Genomic DNA, 21,138 nt, shown 5'->3' on the forward strand with positions numbered 1-21,138 from the left:
ATGCTTCTCAAAAATGTCTGTCAAATATACTAGGCCTATAGGCCAAAGTTGGATGTCCCAATGTTACAGAAGAACTCTGGGTGACTGTCCAGGTAGCCATATGTCCCTGTCATTAGGTAAACATTAAACCCTTCTGGGATCTTTGAGGGAATTAAAGACTAAATAATTAGACTTAAAGTTTTCCTTAGTTATGATAAAAAGTTAAATTAGGTATAAAACTTTAGACTCACATGCTCACTTCTGCAGCACATATATTAAAATTTGAATGATACAGAGAAGATTAGCATGGCCCCTGTGCAAGGATGACATGCAAATTTGTGAAGTGTTCTATATTTTGCAGCAGCTATACTTTACCAAAAAATCCAACTATGCAACTCTTAGTCTCATTGTTTTGCAGTGACTCCTCCCTCACAGCCTCCTGCATCTCCAAGGCAACACAACTATGTCATTATTAAATGCCCTTATTTATCTGTGTATTTGGACATAAGTGCTTGTTTTCATCAATTATCAAACAAAACAAAAAAACTTTAGCTTACATAGATGAAGTAGGTAATGGGATATTTTCTCTTATTTTGCCAAATACAAGTGAACTGAATATTGTAACTGTAATTCTTATTTGATAACTGCTTTTGTTGTATATAATTTTATTATGTTAAAGTTGAACTCTTCCTTTTTAATTGTACAAAAAAGGGGAAATGCTGTGGAATAGCCCTTCTGTACACTGTGAAGACATGTTTGTTCTCATTGTTAATAAAAAGCTGACTGGCTGGTGGTGAGGCAGGGTTTTCGGGACAGAGAGAATGTGGGGGAGGAGGGTAGACTGAGAGGAGATGCCCTACAACGCATGGGAACAGGATGGGAAGTGCATACATGAGGTAAACGAGCCTCAGAGCAGCACATAGATGAATAGAAATGGGTTGATTTAAGTTATAAGAGCTAGCTAAAAATGAGCCTTGGCTGAAAATTTATATTTAATGATAAGTCTTGTGTGGTTATTTGGGAGCAGCTGCCAGGACACAGAGAAACACTGCCTACACTACCTGGAAAGCAGTGCCTGCCTCTGGGCCTCCTTTCTCCTTCAGCAGCCCACCAGCCTGCTCCCTGCTATCAGCTGTCTAGGCTCCCCCAGAAATGAGAACTATCCTAGGTGTAGGCAGGAGGAGCTGCATGTCCAGCCACTGTCAGTCTCAGAATAAGTCAATCTATTCAGCTCCTTAGGAACCTAAGAAATGATTCAAAGCCTCAGTTGCTGTTCTGTGAGGGGCATGATTGAAATGGGTAGAAACTTCAGGTGGGGCCTAGAAGGGAATTATGTCACTGGGGCACATGAAGGGCATGCTGGGCCTGCTGACCTTTTCCCTCTGCATCCTGGCCATCATGAGACAAGCAGCTCTGACCACACATACTTGCTACCATGACAGTCTGTGTCACTACAGGCCCAGAGCAACAGGACCAACAGACCTCACAGTGAATTCTGTGAAACTGCAGCCAGCACCAAACCCTTCCTTCCTCCTTTGAAACTGCTTAGCTTAGCACGGACCTTTTGTTACTGCAATGGAAAGCTATTGCAAGCAGAAACAGAATTTACTGGCTCCAAGATACAAACAAAGCTTCCTAAATAATTTTTTAAAGTGCAAAGAATAGCACCACAATAGCTACCCAAGCACAGCATATACGTTTGACAAGCTGAGGTGAGGATGTTTCCACAAGTGAGTTTGTAAGAGGCGTGAAGAGGTTGGGACCATTTGGTCACACTCACTGTACTGCCAAGAAGCTATTACTGAAAGACCCAACTTCTGTCAATCTCAGCTGACATGCTTCCCACTGAAGTCTCGTGGGTCAAGAAGGTGGAGAAAGTTAGCAGGCAAAGAATGGACTGCATTTTGGGACAGGAACAATCAATAGCTCCTGTCAATTTGTCTGAAGGACAAAGAAGTAGTATTTATAACTTCCTTCATTAAGCACCTAGTGGAGTTTAAACTACATTAAGAACCCATTTTTCCTATTTGCTCTTATGTACCCAGCACTGGTTAGAAACAACTGACTCTCAGCAAAGGGACCGATAATGCCAAGGTAAAAGGGAGCCGGCAGATAATGTAATGAGTCCCTTCTCTCCCAAAATTCCTCAAATAAAACACCTTTTCTGCTACCCTTAGAAGCAAATCAACAAATATAATACATAATTATATTAATGGTTAATTCACTCAGGTATGGTAGACAACAGTAAAGCAAAATTATTCTGTATCTGGATCAGGTTAAACACAGGAGCCCCTTCCTGAATACTCATGGAGTGTGTGTGTGTGGGGGGGATGAGGTGTGGACTCATTTATTCTTAAATTGTTACTTACTATGGGGATGTGTACACATGCCATGATACACACATGGGGATCAGAGAGAAAACTCTGTAGTGTCAGATTCTTTTCTTCTACTTCTTGTTGTTATTGTTGGTTTGCTTTCCAAGACAGGGTTTCTTTGTAGCTTTGGAATCTGTCCTGGAACTGACTCTGTAGACCAGGCTGGCCTGGAACTCAAGAGATCCGCCTGCCTCTGCCTCCCAAGTGCTAGGACTAAAGGTGGACACCAGCACCACCAGGCTCTTCTTCTACCTTGTATGGGGACTCCAGGGATCAAAATCAGGTCATGCTTTCATGGTAAGTGCATTTTTCTGCCGAGCTATATTGCCAGCCAAAAGTTGTATTTGGGAATAAAATTCTTGCTCAGTTGCTTTTTTCGGGCCTGATTTGCCTTCAGTAATTTCTATAGGACCTGGGTACTTGCACCTCAGCTCATGGCTCCACATCTGATTCTTGCTGATAACTCCCAGAGCTTTTCCTTCAGGGCCACTGAGGACTTCACTTGGGTGGCAACCTGATGTAGCAGGTCAGCTCCCAAGGGTTCTCAAGACTAAGTCGCAAGAAGTTCTCATGAGCAAGTACCCTGCACCCCCCTCCACTTGGCAACAAGGGCCAATGGTTCACCTCCTGCCTGTCCTGTCCTGTCCTGTCCTACCAAAAGCAGATGCTGGGAGAGCCTGCTCCCGTTCTCTTCTCTAGCCCACCCTCCACAGGCAAAGCCCGTCTTCACTTGTGGCCCTTTCAAAACGGAGCCAGAGACCACAATCTCCCTGATTCTCTGCTGGAACTGAACCCCATTCAGCCCAGAGGCCCTGCCTTTTGAAGGCCCACCATTCACCTGGCTTTCAGGTTCTGGTCTCTGTCAGTTCTGCCTTCCCAACACCAGGGCAAGGTCTCTGATGGGGTTTGTGAATGTGAATGAGTTGCTGAGTCCACTCACCCTTCAAGCTCAGGGAAGGCAAGTTCTAGCACACAAATGAGGAAGAACTGAGGGTGAACAGGCTGCTCCAGATTCCCTAAACCATACTTGCCCTATTCCACACTGACATTCATCCTGATCCCACTAAGAATGGTTGCTTAAGGGGTTGGGGATTTAGCTCAGTGATAGAGAACTTGACTAGCAAAACATGGCCCTGGGTTCAGTCCTCGATATGGGGAGGGGATGGGAGAAAGGAAAAAGAAACAAAACAACAATAAAAGATTGGCTGGAGAGATGGCTCAGTGGTTAAGAGCACTGACTGCTCTTCCAGAAGATCTGGGTTCAGTTCCCAGCACCCACATGGCAGCTCACATCTGTCTGTAGTTCCAGGGGACCCGACACCCATGGCAAAACACCAATGCACATAAAATATATTTTTAAAAAAATTCATTAAAAAATGGTTGCTTAATAAACAAGATTTCTTTTTTATAACTAACCAAGATAAAGACCAGGCTAGATGAAGAGAGGAAAAAAGTACAATATATAAAGAACATAGGGAGTATTTAAGAAGGAACCAAACTGAAACCATTTTGAATAAATCTTCCATCTTGAATAGGAGTCAAACAAAGTTTAAGTTCCCCAGACCTGGTAACTGACATCCCCAACTTCTTGGCTGGCAAGGTGACACATGAATGATGGGGCAAGCTGCCCGCCAACACTTCAGTGAACCAACAAATGAGAACAGAAGTGCATCACAGAACAATGCCCCTAGTCTTTGGATCCTGATTGGTGGGGGAAATGTAACTATAAATTGGCATAGATGTTTATGTCTATTCTGCTTAAGGACTTGCTGAGATAATGTTCGGGGGATGTGGTCAGCTGCTGTATCTGTGTCCTTGTCCCTGACCAGTTTTTGCTGTGCTGCTTGCTTTGCATGTCCTCTTGTGTCTGCTTGGGTTGATTAGGAGACTTGGACCCATAACACGATTAGGAGGGGGTACCTACCATATGTGATGGCGACAGAAATGTACAATAGAGGATGAGGGTAGGAGATGAGTACAATATAGGTTGGGGAACTACCAGGGTGGTGTGATGGCTAATTTTGGTTGTCAACTTGATTGGATCTAGAATTAATCAAAACACAGGACACACTCCTGTGAGTGACTTTCTTGATCAGATTATTTCAAGCAGGAAGACCCACCCTACATCTGGGTGGCACCTGCTGGTGGCAGCCCAAACAAAAGGATATGAAGGAAGAAAACTTTGCTTTTTGCCTTCACTCTTACAGCTAAGTTCACCTATCCTGCTGCTGCTGCATTACTCTGCTGACATGAGAACCAGCTTCTATGGCCTTCCATGGAACTGAACAACAGCAGCATTCCAGGAGTCCTCCAGGCCTCCAGCACCAGATCAGGACTGTGGAGACAGCCAGCCTCATGGACCGAGCAACAACCAGATTCTCAGCCTCCAATGTGAGACTGTTAGACTTATCCAGACCATACTGTACAAGCCAAGCTAATAAATCCTCTTTTGATATATGTACTCATTCTATCTGTCCTGTTCCTTTAGAGAACCCCTACTAATGCCAGTGGAAGACCCCAAGTCTTTTGGTCCAAAATCAAAGAAGCCTCCTGGTAACTGTTCCTTCCAAAATTAAGCATCAGAGTCACCAATACAGGCAGCAATGACCCAATGAGGAATATAAGTAGTTTGCATACTCAAGATATTTGCCTAGCTGGGTGGTGGTGGCATACACCTTTAATCCCAGCACTTGGGAGGCTGAGGCAGGTGGCAGATTTCTCTGAGTTCAAGGCCAGTCTGGCCTACAGAATGAGTCCCAGGACAGCCAGGGATACACAGAGAAACCCTGTCTCCAAAACCAACCAACCAACAAACCAACAAACAAAAAAGGTATCTGCCTATGTTTCTTATGAACTTTGTAACTTTGAGGAGCTAGGGATCAAAGTCAGGGTTTTATGCATGTGAGGGGAGCATCTGCCCTAAGCTACATTCCCAACCTGACTTAAGAAAGTTAAGACTTTCCCTCCCTTTGGAGAGAAACAAGGTACAAAAGAAGATCTTCATAAGAACATGAAAAACGTTTTAAACCAGGGGGTTCACATGAAATGAGCATCACTCATTCACATGACTGGGTAGGGGCCAGAAGGGAAGGGTGGAAAGTGGCAGAACAGAAGCCAAAAGTCTCTGAGACAGGAGCGCTAGGGAGCTCCTCACTGAGAGCCCAGGTCAGGTCTGAAGTGATTGTTATTCTCACCACCAAAGCCGTCCTCCCTTTATAAAGGGGGTATCTTTGAGACGTGTTTCCATGGAGAAGCCTCAGTTTATTTTAAACAAGAGAGCTAAGAGTGTGAGACTCCTCAAAATCCTTCTTGGGCACAATGAGGCAGCCTGCCCAGTGTGGATGCAATGCAGCATGGGTGCCAGAGGCCATGTTTGTTTCATCCGGGCTTTGGAGAGCTGACCAAGTGGTTGAAAACTGTGGAGGGCCTGGCCCAACATGTCAACAGCTGAGCAGGTGGGCATTAATGATGAGAAAAATGTATGGGTGCTTCTCAAAACAAGAAGGTGGGCACGGGCTGAGCTGCCATGTAGCTGGCCATCTTTAACGAGATGGGCTGTTACAGCAGCATTTGGTGGATAACATGAGAGAGGCAAGCTGAGAGGTGGAGCCTGCAGTGGACTGCAAAGCCCCTCCACTTGCAGTAAGGATGTTGTGGTCCTGCTCCCATAGACTCGGAAGTCACATGCCAGGAGCAGAAAACAGATACTATGGGTATGGGCATGACTGGTCAGGGCCTGCAATGAAGGAGGTTAGATAACCTTGGCAGCATCATCGTCACATGGACATGCCAAGGAGCTCATCCCTGAGCTCTGCCCCAAACAGCTTCTGAAGGTGTGGAACAGACCCCGGGGCCCTCCATTTCTGAAGCTCCTAGAATCCGGGAGACTCTAAGTTTGGCATTAAGCGGGCATGCAGTGACGGGGAAGAGATGGGGAAATCAGTAAAGAAAAGGAGCCCATGAACTCTGATGTCCCATTCCTGTGTGCTCAAAAGGACACCGAGAGGACAAGGGAGTAAGAGAGCCACTTTCCATGTGCTTTCCCACTACCCCGTGGAACTACTCATTTTCCTCAGCTAGCCTGACCCAACCTTACAAAACCACAATCGAAGCTGTACTTTTAGAGGGCCTCTAGTTGCCTAGGACATCCTGCATTTAGATACTGTCCTTGGATAGGTGCAGAAGCCACTGGCCCTATACACTATCCCAGATATTTAGGAAGATGAAGATCACAAGTTTTTAGTTTGTTCTTTTAGAGACAGGTTTTCTCCATGTAACCTTGGCTGTAGAATAGATTGACCTCCAACTCACAGAGATTCTCCTGCCTCTGCTTCCCGAGTGCTGGAATTAAAGGTGTGCAGCACCACCGCCCGGCTGAGGATCACAAGTTTAAGGCCAAACTAAGCATCTTAATAAGACTCTTACAAAGGGGTTATGGTGTAGCTCAGCGTCACAGCACGTGCACAGCTTTCCAGCACCACAAAGAACAAAAACCATGTCAAGGTGACTGGGCCCCACTCTTGCTGTGCTACTACTGACTCTTGCTGTTTAGGCATCTTGGCATTAGCTCCAAGCACATGGTTTTAAATGAAGCACTGGCTGCCAATGTGGCTCAGCAAATGAAAACGCTTACCATGTAAGTCTGACAACCTGGATCTCACAGAGGAAGGAGAAGACCAACTCCTAACATCCATCAGCATCACGTCACACGAGTGTCACACTTGCACACATACACACTCGATTTAAAAAAAGATAATGCATGTTTTTTGTTGTTTGTGTTTTGCTTAGAGACAGAATCTCACCATGAAGATCAGGCTGGCCTTGAATTCACAGAGATCTGCCTGCCTCTGCCTCCTAAGTGTGAATGCTGGGACTAAGCATGTGCGCTACCACTCCTGGCTCAATGCATGTTCTTTAATGCATAGCACTAGTTGCCCTTGTTGGCCATCTAGAGGGAAATATGGAAGATCTAAGAAGCTGTGTCAGAGGATTATTAACTATTGACAGTCAAGATAAAGTTTGTGCACACAATGCCAAAGGGAAACCATATCAAGGGAATTAAAAGGGAAAAAGAAAACTATGTTACAACCTAGAGAAAGGCCTGATAATCTCACCAAAAGAACATCGTGCAGGGTGTAGGAAGCCTGGCTTGTGAGGGCCTGCCACTCTTGCTCTGTGCTGCAATACAGTTGTACTGACCATTACTGGAAATAATGGGTCAGTGAAGAGGGTTTGATTCTGATTCTTGCCACATGCAATTTGTCCTGTTTTATTTTGAGGATAAAAAGAGGTATCTATGTGATTGTGGTCATCACCTGTGAGACTTCCATGGCAAAATTAAAGAAAGCTGAAAAGCAGCAGCCTTAAGGGACAAGGTGGCACTCTTTCAAGTGGCTGGATCTAGATCTAAAGCCACCCGACACACTCTACAGTTTAGAGATCCCGAGTGCCTATTCTGGGACATGAGTGGCTCTGGGAGATACAGCATGACCATGACAGTGAAGACCCACCCTAACCCCTTCAGTGAAATGAGATCTGCATCTCTTGGTTTTCAACATTTGTGAGGGCTGGGAATATGGATACAGTTCAGTGGTAGAGAGCTTGCTTAGCACAAATGAGGCCCTAGGTTCAGTCCCCAAGATGGCAAACATTATTTCAAATATTTAAAATACTTCTGAGTAGGACTTTTCTTCTCTAGCCACCAGAACCACAGCACTGACACACGGAAAGGCACAGATCTTAGGCCACACTTTGTTCCTGTTTGGTGTGTAAGTTCAGGGGCTCCTTACTCTTTTTACAGACTCTTGTGAAGGGTCAATGGATACATTGCTTTTTCTTGGCCATCAGATGACTATTAACATCTAAGACAGAGTTTTTAGAAGATGTAACTTCAAAGGTCAATCACACGCAAAGGGAACGAATTCCTTAACAAAATGCTTTTGGTCTTCACTTAGGAGACACTCCTTCCTCGGTCGGAAGACTCGGGCTGGTGGTCTCTCCTCTGCCACCGCACTTCCAGGGTGGCTCTCACTCCACGGTTGGACTTTTGCACAGCAGCACATGCTGTTCAAGAAACACTCCATGGTGGGCCAGGTATCAAAAGTGTTAAAGCATCATCAAAGTCATGTCATTTTGTCATTGAGTCTGGATCTACCCAACTGAGTCCTGAGAAAGTGGATCAGCTTGGTCTCTGTGAAGAATGCTGTCCCAAGGGTCACTCCTAAGCAGATGGTCCCCACAGCAATGTGTGCCAGCCTAGCAGGCCAGCCCTGCTCACAACACAGGAATGCCTGGGGAGAGAAACTAGTGTCACTGCCAGATAAACCAGGGAAAAGCTATTGCCCAGCTTCTTTTTTACATTTATTTTATTTTATGTGTATGAACATATGTGCACTCCGTGTGTGTGCCCCATACCCGAGAGACTAGAGAAGCCATGAGAAGGCATCAGATCCCCTGGAAATGATGTTACAGATAGTTGTGAGCCACCATGTGGGTGCTGGAGACTGAACATGTGTCCTCAGAATGAGCAGTCGGTGCTCTTACTGAGCCCTATCTCCAGACCTATCACCCAGCTTCTAAGTCAGATAACAGGCACAGTGATGAGGTCAGGGGTTAAGTACTGCCCTAGAGGTCTGGAGAAGATGGAGCAGACAAATAGTTGATCAGTCTGTTCGGGGTGGGTGGGAGAGGGGAGTCTAGAGGGAAGACCACTGACAGCCTTGCAGAAGCAAGTGTGTGAAGGCTGAAGGGAGTCTTACCTCTGAAACACTAGTAATGCCACCGCTGAGGACAAATGCCCCGAGGAGAACTGGAGACAGGTGCAGGCCAGCCAGGGGTCTGTGAGGGCTCCTCTGGAAGTAATGGTGGATGAAGTAGAGGCTCTGTGTGATCCGAATGCCCATGTTGAAGCAGTTGGCCAAGATGAAACCCACACTGCCACACCAACTGGTCAGGAGGTAGGACAAGACCAAAAATGAGGAGGACAGTGCCAGCATGGTGAAATTGTACCTGGGGAGACAAGCAAAGTCAGGAGGTAAGTATCTTGCCCTAAGACAAGACTATTATACAAAAGGGGCTGGAGAGATGGCTCAGAGGTTAAGAGCGTTAACTGCCCTTCCAGAGGTCATGAGTTCAATTCCTAGCACCCACATGGTGACTCATTGTCATCTAAAATGAGATCGCCCTCTTCTGGTGTGCATGCAACATGCACATAGAACACTGTATATAACTAATAATAAATCTTAAAAAAGAAACAATGTAGCTCAGGTTAGGCGTGGCAGTTTATACCTTTAATTAGAACACTCACTCAACAGGAGGATCTCTTTGAATTCAAGACCCCTGAACTAACAATATTACACAAAAAAGTGGCCATATCAACTCACAGAAACATCTAAGTTCACATTACTCCAAATGAATTCCCATAATCCAATGTTTTTATATGTGTTGTGGGCAGGAATGGTTTGTTCAGTTATTGTGCTAAATTAAACCCAAGGCCTTACTTACATATGTTAGGCATGCTCCTTTGCCTCCATGCTTTTTTTTTTTTTTTTTAGATACAGAGTATCACTTTGTAGCCTATGCTGACTTTGAACCTCCTGAGTATGAGGATTATAGGCCTGAACTATAATACCTGGCTCAGCCCTTGGTTGATTTTTGTTATTGTTTTGTTTTGAGACAGAGTGTCCTTATGTAGTCTAGGCTCATCTCCTAACTTACTATATAGCTCAGGCTGTCTGTCCTTCTGGAATCTCAATCTCTGGCTCCATCTCTGTGAGTGTCTCTCTCTGAGGTGCTCAAGATCAAACCCATGGCTTTGCACAAGCTAAGAAAGTATTCTTGTTTTGTTTTGAGACAGGGTTTCTCTGTGTTGTACCTATGGCTACAACTGGAACTGTTTTGTGGATCATGCTGGCCTTTGTAGCCTACTCACAGAGATCTACCTCTCTCTGCCACTTCCTGAGTGCTCAGTTTAAAGGTGTGCGCCACCAGCCCCAGCAAGGCAAGCACTCTTGACTGAAAAGCATCTGCAACCCTCAGGCCTTAAACTCATAATCTTCCTGCCTCAGACTACCAAGAGCTAAAAGGACAGTTGTGTGCTTCCATGCCCTGCCAAAACCCATGTTTTTGTAACACTGAATACTAGTTAACATGGAAATGTGACTTTTTCTTGACCCCTAAACAAAACATACTGAATTAAAGATACTTAGACTTTATTTACTTTTCTATTTTTGTTTTTTCAAGACAGGGTTCCTCTGTGTAGCCCTGGCTGTCCTGGAACTCACTCTGTAGACCAGGCTGGCCTGGAACTCACAAAGATATACCTGCCTCTGCCTCCCGAGTGCTGGGATTAAAGGCATGTGTCACCACCACCAGGCAATACTTGGGACTTCAAAGGATAATACTTTATTAGGTGATACTTTGTAATCAAAACACAGAAATCCTTTTCAGCTGAAATCTTCAATGAATGTGACCTGGGTAATAATGCCAACTCCGTAAAGGAATGTGAGGGGAGCTAGGGACACTGGCAAGCAATTAATATGCATAATTCCTATCCTGTGCAGCTTAAGTTTGTTCAACAGAGAAATGAGCCAGCACAGTGAGGCTGAGAACCCACCCATCCTGCTAATGGATGAATGCTTTAGTGCTTCACCCTGCTCTTCTTGGGAAGTGAGGCACTCGGGAACTGAACCTCACTCAAAGCAAGCCATAGATCTCCAGAACAACCTGTGAGCATCGAGCAAAGCTTGGACACTCCCTAATGTTTTCCCCACGTGCACAGACTTCCCGGGCTCTCTACACCTCTAGTGTTCTTTGGACTTTGGAGCTGAATCGTTATGCTACTTCTCTCACCACTGATTTCAAGCACCTATCTTCAGTGCTGTGCAAAGGAAAGACCTGAGCCTTGGCATCATAAAATTAATGCCACAGTCCTCAGAAACTCTGTGATACAACCATGAACTAAATCCTCAGCATCTGTGTTCTGCCTACTTCACAGGGAAGAGTAAACCAAATGGTTATCCAATACCAGTGATCAGCCCACCTGGGACATACATGCAACTATCATACAGACTGAGTGAGTTGTTTTTATATATTTAAGAATACATACATACACACACTAATTAAAGGAAAAAAGGCCATGAAATTGAAAGAGAGCAAGATGGATGGTACATGGGAGGGTTTGCAGCGAGGAGAGGGAATTGGGAAATGATGTAATTATATTAAAATCTTAAAAATATTATTTTTTAAAAAGAAAAGATTGCTACCACCTGCTATCTAAATTTCTTTATGATCTGGTCATAGGACTCGCTGTTTATCTTAAACAGTTCAAAAGTGTTTTAGTATTGCTTCACTATCTCCACATTAACGTTGAAATTACTGTTAAAATTCCCTCCCTACCTGTTGGTGCACACCTTTAATCCCAGCACTCAAAAAGCAGAAGTTGGTGGGTCTCTGTGAGTCCAGAGCCAACTTAGCCTACATAGCAAGTTCCAGGACAGATAGCAAGAAATTGTCTAAAAGAAAAAGTGTGTAATGTGTGGTAGAGTTCTAGTTCACACACTGCCACATCTCAGCATTCCTTAGATTAATTTTATATTTAAATTACTCAGTGTTAGAAGCAGCTTTCAAATATTGAAATATGGTATTTTTCAAAGTTGGGCTTTTTATCCTGCAGTCCTGTAGCTATAAACCTAACTGGGTAAGGTAAAGATGATGTGTAGACGACTATTCTAAGATCATGGGTTATGATCTACTAATAGGCTAGCAAATTAATTCAGTAGGTCATAATGTGTCTTTAAGACTTTTGAATTATATTTGTATTTATTTAGCTTGTTTTTAGCATGTCTGTCTGTCTGTGTGTAGGACAGTGCACGTGTACAAATTAAAGGACAACTTGCAGGAGTCACTTTTCCCTGGGTTAGAACTCTAGTGTTCAGGCTTGGCAGCAGGCACCTTTTCCTACTGAAATATCTTATCTTAGATGTAGGGGTTTGGTTTTTTTTTTTTTTTTTTGAAGAATGAGACAGAAGAGAATAAAAGGAATCAATGTATCCTGTGCATAAGTGAGATCCTTTTTACTTTATGGATTCTGGCTTCTGTCATATGCATTTACATGTGTACTGGGTCTTGTTTTACTCAGACCAGCAGTTTCCACAGCTTTGAATTCAGAATTGCTTGGTGCTGGTAATGAATATTTTCCCTGGCTTAAGTCTCCAAAAATTCCAATCCTACTGGCCCAGGAAAAGACCAGAAGTCCCTAAGATAACTGCTTCCATCTGGGCTAGCATCTTGGCTACACTCCAGTCACTGTGCAGCAAAGGCTCCTATGTTCAGCTGCCTAAGACGAGAACAGAGGTTGCTAAGATGGGAGAAGGACCCCCTGACTCTGGGCTGCCCCTTCCTCACTCCACACAGACCAAGCCTCTGAAGTTTTCAATGGTACTCAAGGTAACAGAGGCGGCATGGAAACTTTCAAGGGTCCAGAAATCAAGGGACAGTGGATAAATAGGAGGGCCACTCACTCACCACCCTCTCTCCCTTATCTTTTTTTTTTTTTTTTTTTTTTTTTTTTTTGAGACAGGGTTTCTCTAGGTTTGGAACCTGTCCTGGCATTCATTCTATAGACCAGGCTAGCCTAGAACTCACTGAGATCCGCCTGCCTCTGCCTCCCAAGTGCTGGGATCAAAGGTGTGTGCCATTACCGCCCAGCTCCTTTATCATTTTTATCCTTCTCATCTTACAATGACATCATAAGGTACCACCTTAATATTTGTGGCATTTAGGATTCAAAAAGCAGATGATCTTGGGCATGAACCAAAGATATTAAGCTATTTCACATCAGAATAATGAAGGAGATTTTAAAATACACATGCATGCCGAAGGGCCTACTGACCAACTGTACAGATGTGATAGGAAAGAGTGGTACAAGTAGGGAAAACAAGAAGCTGTAGGCAGGAGACATGGCTCAGAGGTTAGGAGCAGTGGCCGCGCTTCCAGAGATCCTTAGTTCAATTCCTGACAACCACAAGGTGGCTCACAACCATCTGTATTGAGATCTGGTGCCCTCTTCTGGCCTGCAGAGATACATGCAGACAGAACACTGTATACATAATTTAAAAAAAAGAAAAGAAAAAACAAGCTGTGGTTATAACTATCTCCATGGAACACAACCAGTGTTAAAATTATTGGTGAAAGCTCCAAGGCAGGAACCCAATCTAGAGCTAAGAAGTAAGAAAAACTTGTGCTCAAATACATATATGCCTTTGAGCCTTTTACTTAGGAAAGATATCATAGACCTGAGATTCTTGGAGAACTACAAATCTACTTTTTGTTTGTTCGTTTGTTTTTGAGACAGAGTTTCTCTGTGTAGCTTTGAAGGCTGTCCTGGAACTAGCTCTTTGTAGACCAGGCTGGTCTCAAACTCACAGAGATCCGCCTGAGCCTGCTTCTGTGTGCATCACCACTGCCCAGCCTCTTAGGGACAAGAATTTACATATATATATGTGTGTGTGTGTGTGTGTGTGTGTGTGTGTGTGTGTGTGTGTGTGTGTGATTTCCCTACATCTATGTCTGTGCACCACATGCATAGATTGCCCAAGGAGGCCAAAAGAGGATGTTCTGTTAGAACCCAGGAATTACTAAAGATTGTGAGCTACCACACAGGTGCTGGGACTTGAACCTAAGTTCCTTAAAAAAATAGCCAATGCTCTTAACGACTGAATAACCTCTCTAGCCACTAAGAATTTGCTTCTTGAAAAGGCAAAATAAACCCCCTGGAGTTGAGACCCACTCTTAGGGACTGAGCAGGGATGCAGTATCACAAAGGCTAGCTTTTCCTAAGGCTGTCTGCACACCTAACAAATACAACTCTCCCAGGGTGATATCCACCCCTCATTAAAGGAAGCAGAATACCTGCTTCCCAGACCCACTGTGGTAACAGTAGGTAAACTATGCCAGGGCAATGGTGGTCCTAGGGAGGTACCCACTAGTGTAGTGTGGCTTCTGAAAGAAGTATAAACAATTCCATGCTCAGAATGAAAAGAAAAAGATGAGCAGTTAATTCATTTTGGCCAAAGGCCATGATTAAAGGTGTGCTTTCTACATTACCCACCTGTCAACCTCTTCTTTGCTCATGGCAGCAAAAGTAAAACACTCAGTCACACCATTGATTGCAAGCAGGAGAACATAGAGACAATAGGAACGCATCAACACAGGACCTGCAAGGAAAAAATCCACAGAGATCATTAACTCCATCATTTGTTCAGTCAGGTCATGGGACCTGATGGTAACAATGGGAGACTGCAGCATGCACACTTGAGGGCTCCTAGTATCTCATGGCACTGACTAAAACACTCAGGTAAAATCAAAAGGACAGTAAGGAAAACAAACATAGATCTCGTGCTGAACAACCAAAAGCTTGCGGCCCACCAACCAAAGCTTCGAACATTTTCAATCAGCAGAGAGGTGATGCTCCCTAGTTTGAACACTGAAGACACCAGCATGTATTAAGACAACTCAATTGAACAGGCTGCAAATGCCCTTTGGGAATAGCCAGGGCCCAGGACCAGCAACAAACTTCTGAGACAGAACCTTCACAATCCACAGTGAAAACCAGCAACCCCCCCCCCAGTGGTACTTTTTCCTAAAATAAACTAATAGATATGGTGTAATATCCAGCAATACATTTTTCTCCGTATAACAGTCCTGGCTGTCCTGGAATTCACTCTGTAGGCCAGGCTGGCCTTAAACTCACTGAGATCCACCTGTCTCTGCCTTCCAAGTGCTGGGATTAAAGGTGTGTGCCATCATACCCAGCTGGTCCTAAATTCTTTTCTAAGAGCAATAGTACTGCTGATATGTGATGCAATGGTCTAACCTGTACAAAACCCAGTGTTTGATACCCAGCACCACACTCTATTAAACAAGCATGGTAATGATTGGACAGCCCTCTCTGCAACATCCTGTGGTAGGGTTAAAGCAGAGGCTGTTTCTTGGGGACTGTTTTCTAAGGGGGCAGAAATGGTATGAAAAAGTTGGATCCCCTATCTCTTCACACAAATTTCCTAATGGCTTCCTAATGAGGCCTCCCAAGCAGTTGCCTGATGAAAATGTATTGCTTAAGGCACAAACCCCAGGGAGTCACAAATCATATCATAGGCTTCACAGCACATATTTCCTCAAATTTAACAACCTCTGCTCTGGTGTAGAAACATGGTCGTCCCCCAATACCAAAAGTCTGAGCCCCATTGTGACAGCTGAAACATGGACAGGGCCCTTTATATGGAGATGGGTCAGCAGAGAATCTTCCAGGTTCTTTTCTAGTGGCCTGAGAAAGTAAAAACATCTCTGCTCGTCCCAAGATAAAAACTACAAATGGATGGTCAGTCTAGAGCCCAGCATAGTTTGAAATAGGTAAACACCCCAAGGACTAGCAAGTGCACTGAAATTTTTGGCAGCCTGGGGACCAAGCATTTCAATGATAGATGCAGTCCGTGCTGCTTTTCTCCTTCCAAACCAAGAGTCAGTAGATTAAATATACAACTTTATTGCTGAGATCAATTTTATTCTAGGCAAATGGTTCCAGGTTATCTTTCCAAGGCCATCACAGTCTGAGATTTACATGGCATTTACTATCTCAGACACCAAGTAGAGACCCATCCTAACCTGCTCTCTGCTTTCCTCCCTCACTTAGAGGAAACACAGGTATGTACTTGGCAGAATATACTTAAGGGAAGATAGATAGATAGATAGACAGACAGACAGACAGATATAAGACCTGAGAGGAAAGCCAAAAGCAGGATTCACCACTTCTTCAAGTGAGGGTGGAGAACTGAGTGCAAGCCCAGTAATTGTGCACTGATAGTGAGGGCCCAGCCCCAAAGCCCCAGCTATCCAAAACTTCCCCCCACAATGACAGGGGTCAACCATGTATGTATGCACATGGCCTGAATTTCAGGAGCCACTTCCATTTCTCTTCAAAAGTCAGAACAAGCAGATCTTTACAAAGTCTAGCACATACCCGATCCTGAACTAAGCATGGCTCCTCCATAGATGTCCAGAGCTAGTTGAGAATAGGCAAAACCAAAAACAGTGATGGTCAGGCCAGTCAGCAAGGCCAGTTTGAGGAGGGACTCCAAAACTGCAGCAGCCACAGCAATGTCCTCCTAGCAGAGGGGAAAGGGAAGGAAGTCAGCTGAGTGTGAGCTCGAGTCCCTCATGCAGGCTGCCCTTCCCATGAGGGCTCTGTGCCTCTCTGAACTCTGTACTTGTCTTTTGTGACAGCTGGAATGAAAGTGAGAAAAGTGAGCCCTGTCTCCAGGTGGGAAGTAGGAGGCTGTTTTCACCTCGTCCAGGATAAATTTCCAGTGTCGCTAAGAAAACACCTGCTTTACCCTCGTATCTTCGCCTATGCTAATAAGAACTGCACTGCTTCTCATTGATGGCTTGAAATTCTGTTATTGTCAACATACACTTAGGGGAATACTCCTAAATCAGACATCCAACCAGACCTTACTTTAGGTACTGGGCATAAACTGCACTTTGTCAACTATCTTCTAAGACACAGAAGAGGTGGACCTAGATTGCTTTAAGTTGCAAAATAAGTCAGAGGGGGCAGAAGAGAAGACTCCTCAGGTAAGAGTGCTTGCTCTGCAAGCATGAGGGCCTGAGGCCCTGATTTAAAATCTTCAGCATCCATATATATATATATATATCCATATATATATATATATATATATATATATATATATATATATAAAGAAGCCAGCCAGCTGAGTCAAAATGGTGAGCTCCTGGTTCAGTGAGACCCAATCTCAAGGCATAAGGCAAAGAAGACACCTGATGCCTTGTTGTGGTCTCCACATGTGCAGGCATGAGCACCTGCATACTCATGTTCCAGTCTCGACATGTACATACATGGACACCTGTGATGGGAGATGTCATTCTGTATATGTTTCTCATACTGGTTAATAAATAAAACACTGTTGGCCAATAGGAAAGGAAGATAGGAGGGACTAGGAGGAAGAGGAAGTAGTAAGGAGGAGTCAAGATGGAGAGTCTGGAGAAAGCAGTATGCAGGCTGGCTCCCCGGTAAGAGAAATACATAGATCAGCAGAAATGGGTTAATAATTAAGACAGAGCTAGCCAACTAGTAATGGGCCAACAGATTATATCAAATACAGAGTCTCGGTGTGTGTTAATTGGGGCCGGCGCGGCGGTGGGACAAGGCCAGCCGCGGCAGGCGGAAAAACCATACTCGTTACACACCTGCACCTGCATACTCATGTTCTATTCTCCACATGTGCACACATGGACACCTGCACCTGCATACTCATGTTCTATTCTCCACATGTGCACACATGGACACCTGCACCTGCATACTCATGTTCTATTCTCCATATGTGCACACATGGACACCTGCACCTGCATACTCATGTTCTATTCTCTACATGTGCACACATGGACACCTGCATACTCAGGTATATACATCTCACAAACAGTGAATTAATAAAATAATGAAGGTTAAAAATCTTTTTTAAAGCTAGGCAGTGGTGGCATACACCTTTAATCCCAGCACTTGGGAGGCAGAGGCAGGCGAATCTGTTAGTTCAAGGCCAGCATGGTCTATAGACCAAATTCCAGGACAGCCAGGGGCTGCACAAAGAAACCCTGTCTCAAAAAACAAAACAAAACAAAAAGAGTCAAACTTTTTTAAAATAAGTCAGAATTTTCAGTGATTACCGGGCTATGGACCTAGTTCATTTGGGAGCGTGCTTGCCTAGCATGTTCAAGGCCCTGAGTTTAATCCTTCACACTGCACAAACTGCCTATGGTGATGCACATCTGAAATCCCAGCACTTGGGAGGTTGAAGCAGGAGGCTCAAAAGTTCAAAGCCATCTTATGTGTAAGACCCTGTTTCACAAACAGACAAACAACAAAAATAAAAACCCAACAATTAATTAAATAAACAAAGAGTAAGGTGATATACGAGGACAAAGGGGTCAGACTCAAAGGATAGCCAGGAAGAAGAGAGAAGTCAACTCTGGGTCCTGCCAACACTGAGAACAAGAGAAGAACAATCTACATGTGGTGACGCGTACTTTTACCTCCACTACTTGGGCAGTAGAGGAGGCAGAGGATCGAAAGCTTCCAGGTCTACCTTGGCTACAAAGGGAGTTCAAAGCCAGCCAGGGCTACAAGGCACTGTCTCAAAAAAAAAAAAAAAAAAAAAAAAAAAAAAACACAAAGCCAGGCAGTGGTGACACACACCTTTAATCCCAGCACTTGGGAGGCAGAGGCGATGGATCTTCAAGTCTGAGGACAGTCTGATCTACAAAGCAAGTTCCAGGACTACATAGTGAGATCCTGTCTCAAAAAACAAAAAACCAAAGCAAAACAGAAAGAGGAGATCTAGAAGGAAGCATCAAATCAAACTGAAGGAAAACTGAGTGCCCCAAATTTCTTGTCATTCACCTGATGAATGAGAACCAACTTTACCTGCTTCTGATGTGTGGCATCCTTCTCCCTCTCTAGTACCTTAGCAAAGAAGATATAAAAACTCTCCTCTATTGGCTGGAAAATTAGCCTAGCCACAAGGGACCCAAGATTATTCACTATGTCATATACACCTATAAAACAGAAAGGAAGAACAATAATCATGTTAGTTCTTAATTTCACAGCCCTATATGAAAATTGTTTTTCTAATTCAATGTTTAATTTAAAATTTTAATCTTTTTTTTTTCTTTTGTACACAGGGTCCCCTGTAACCCAGGCAGGCCTTTTACTCTCTACACAGCCAAGAAAAACTTGAATTTCTGATCCACCCCTCCACCTCCCAAATTCTGGGACTATAAGTGTATCGCCACATCTGACATTTCATGGTGCTGAGAATTAAACTCACTGCTCCATGCATGACAGGCAAACACTGTACTAACCAAGCTGCTCCCCCAGCCAAAAGTTTGCTGTGTATTTACATGTAGTTGAAGAAATGATAGATCTATGTACCAAATGGCAATATCTTGCAAAATCTGAAGTACAATATTGCAACTATGATCTATCCATTGATATAGTCAAGATAGAGGCACTTTTATCACTAGTCCTTTAAAGATTAAGTCATCAACTCCAAGCTGACTTTTTCTTTACTTCTATTTCCATGACTCTGGTGTCACATTGATATAAAGCAAACCCTGAGAGACTTACCCAGCCACACTAACTGGAAGCAGATCTTTGTGACTACAAGGAGCCTCACCCCTCAAAATGACTAGAGGAAACAGGTAGAGAATGAGGGTCCCAACAAGACTGCCACTAAGTCACATGACATCAAAGACCTAGAATCTATTAATGGTATCCATCTTTAAGTAAAACACTACAGACTTTCATCTTACCCTGATCGCCAAAGTTTAATACATTCAAAAATGTCATCACATATCGCTCGCCTATAATAGAAAAGCAAAATTAGCATTTCAAATGCAACTTTCATTTTTTTCCTTTTCTTTATGATCTATCAGTGTTTCCAATTGATAAATACACCCACCCACCCTACCTTACCAATCCCCCTTTTTTTGAGTTCAAGAATGGACCCGAACTTGAGAACCCCCTGCCATACCTTCCTGGATGCTAGGCTTGGAAAAACAAAACAAAACAAAAAACAAACAATAAAACATGGGGAGATTTCAGAAATGTTAATTAATAGTGAAATGATTTCCAAGTCTTAAGAAAAGACACATTCTCTCTCCGTCTGTCTGTCTGTCTCCAGAGTTTCTCTGTGTAGCTTTGGAGCCTCTCCTGTCACTCACTCTGTAGACTAGGCTGGCCTCGAACACAGAGATCCACCTGTCTCTGCCTCCTGAGTGCTGGGATCAAAATCATAGTCACCATGCCTGGCTTGAATTTTATTTTCCACAAAGAAAATGGCCATGATAGAGACAAAGCACCAAAGAGTGGCTACAGTCCCAAAGAGCAAGTTCTCACCTCCTGGCAACTCAAAAACAAAACCATTACAAGGTCAAGTTCCCACCTTCTCACAAGACTACTCTCTCTCTCTCTGACCTGTCTCCCTGTAAAGACAACTGTGTGTGACAGGGACCCCTGTGGGTCTTCTCATGTTTCCATCTCTTATGCTGCTCTGATGTACCCTGACTTTGAACAGTTCCAGCTTTTGTAAATACAGTCAGACTCCATGTCTAAGAGTTTGTTATTCTAATGATCAAACCAACTGTAAACCAAAAACACCCAGAAAAAAAAATGCATTTGAACTGAACATGACTGAACATGTCTTATTATTATTCTCTAATAATACAGTATAATGATAATTTTGCATAGCACTTGCATTACACAAGGTACAATAAGTACTCCTGAATAATTTAAAGCATAAAAAAGGGTATGCCTAAGTTATATGCAAAATTATACTATTTTATACAGGGGCTTGAGCATCCTTAGATTTTAGTGTATCTAGGATTGGTCCAGGAACCAAAACCTGATACCAAGGGACAGCTGTATAGTCCCCTTTCAATCCCTGAGTTTTCTCCTTCAAAATGACTCATTAGTATTTGCAAAAGTCCAGGCTCAAACCCAGCAGTAGTGATTGAGCCTTTAATCCCAGCACTATGGAGGCAGAGGCTAGTTCAAGACTAGCCTGGTCTATAGAGTGAGTTCCAAGATGGCCAGGGCTACACAGAGAAACCCTGTTTCAAAAAACAGTCCGGGTTCCTTAATTCTGCAGTTGAGGCATTCTGTACCCTAAGCCCAGCTATCTTTTTGGCCTCCTTTCTCCATCTTCACCCTGGT

At 43.8% G+C, this 21,138-nt stretch overlaps 1 protein-coding gene and 1 non-coding gene across 2 annotated transcripts in view; one reads left to right on the forward strand and one right to left on the reverse strand.

Moving 5' to 3' along the window:
• The first annotated feature begins 230 nt into the window (after window positions 1–230).
• LOC127236869 (U6 spliceosomal RNA) lies at window positions 231–337 on the forward strand. Its single transcript, XR_007835809.1, has one exon. It is a non-coding gene; the product is annotated as a U6 spliceosomal RNA (small nuclear RNA).
• A 7,248-nt stretch (window positions 338–7,585) lies between these two features.
• Rft1 (RFT1 homolog) overlaps window positions 7,586–21,138 on the reverse strand; it is a 36,789-nt gene continuing 23,236 nt past the window's right edge. The window contains exons 8-13 of the mRNA XM_051204738.1: window positions 19,737–19,787; window positions 18,850–18,980; window positions 16,372–16,516; window positions 14,464–14,569; window positions 9,113–9,362; window positions 7,586–8,644 (exon numbers count right to left, since the gene is read on the reverse strand). Of these exons, the coding sequence (XP_051060695.1) occupies window positions 8,477–8,644; window positions 9,113–9,362; window positions 14,464–14,569; window positions 16,372–16,516; window positions 18,850–18,980; window positions 19,737–19,787 (851 nt within the window). The 3' untranslated portion in view covers window positions 7,586–8,476. The remainder of the gene's footprint in view (window positions 8,645–9,112; window positions 9,363–14,463; window positions 14,570–16,371; window positions 16,517–18,849; window positions 18,981–19,736; window positions 19,788–21,138) is intronic.

This window comes from Phodopus roborovskii, unplaced genomic scaffold, assembly GCF_943737965.1.
Source record: "Phodopus roborovskii unplaced genomic scaffold, PHOROB, whole genome shotgun sequence".
Lineage (NCBI taxonomy): Eukaryota > Metazoa > Chordata > Mammalia > Rodentia > Cricetidae > Phodopus > Phodopus roborovskii.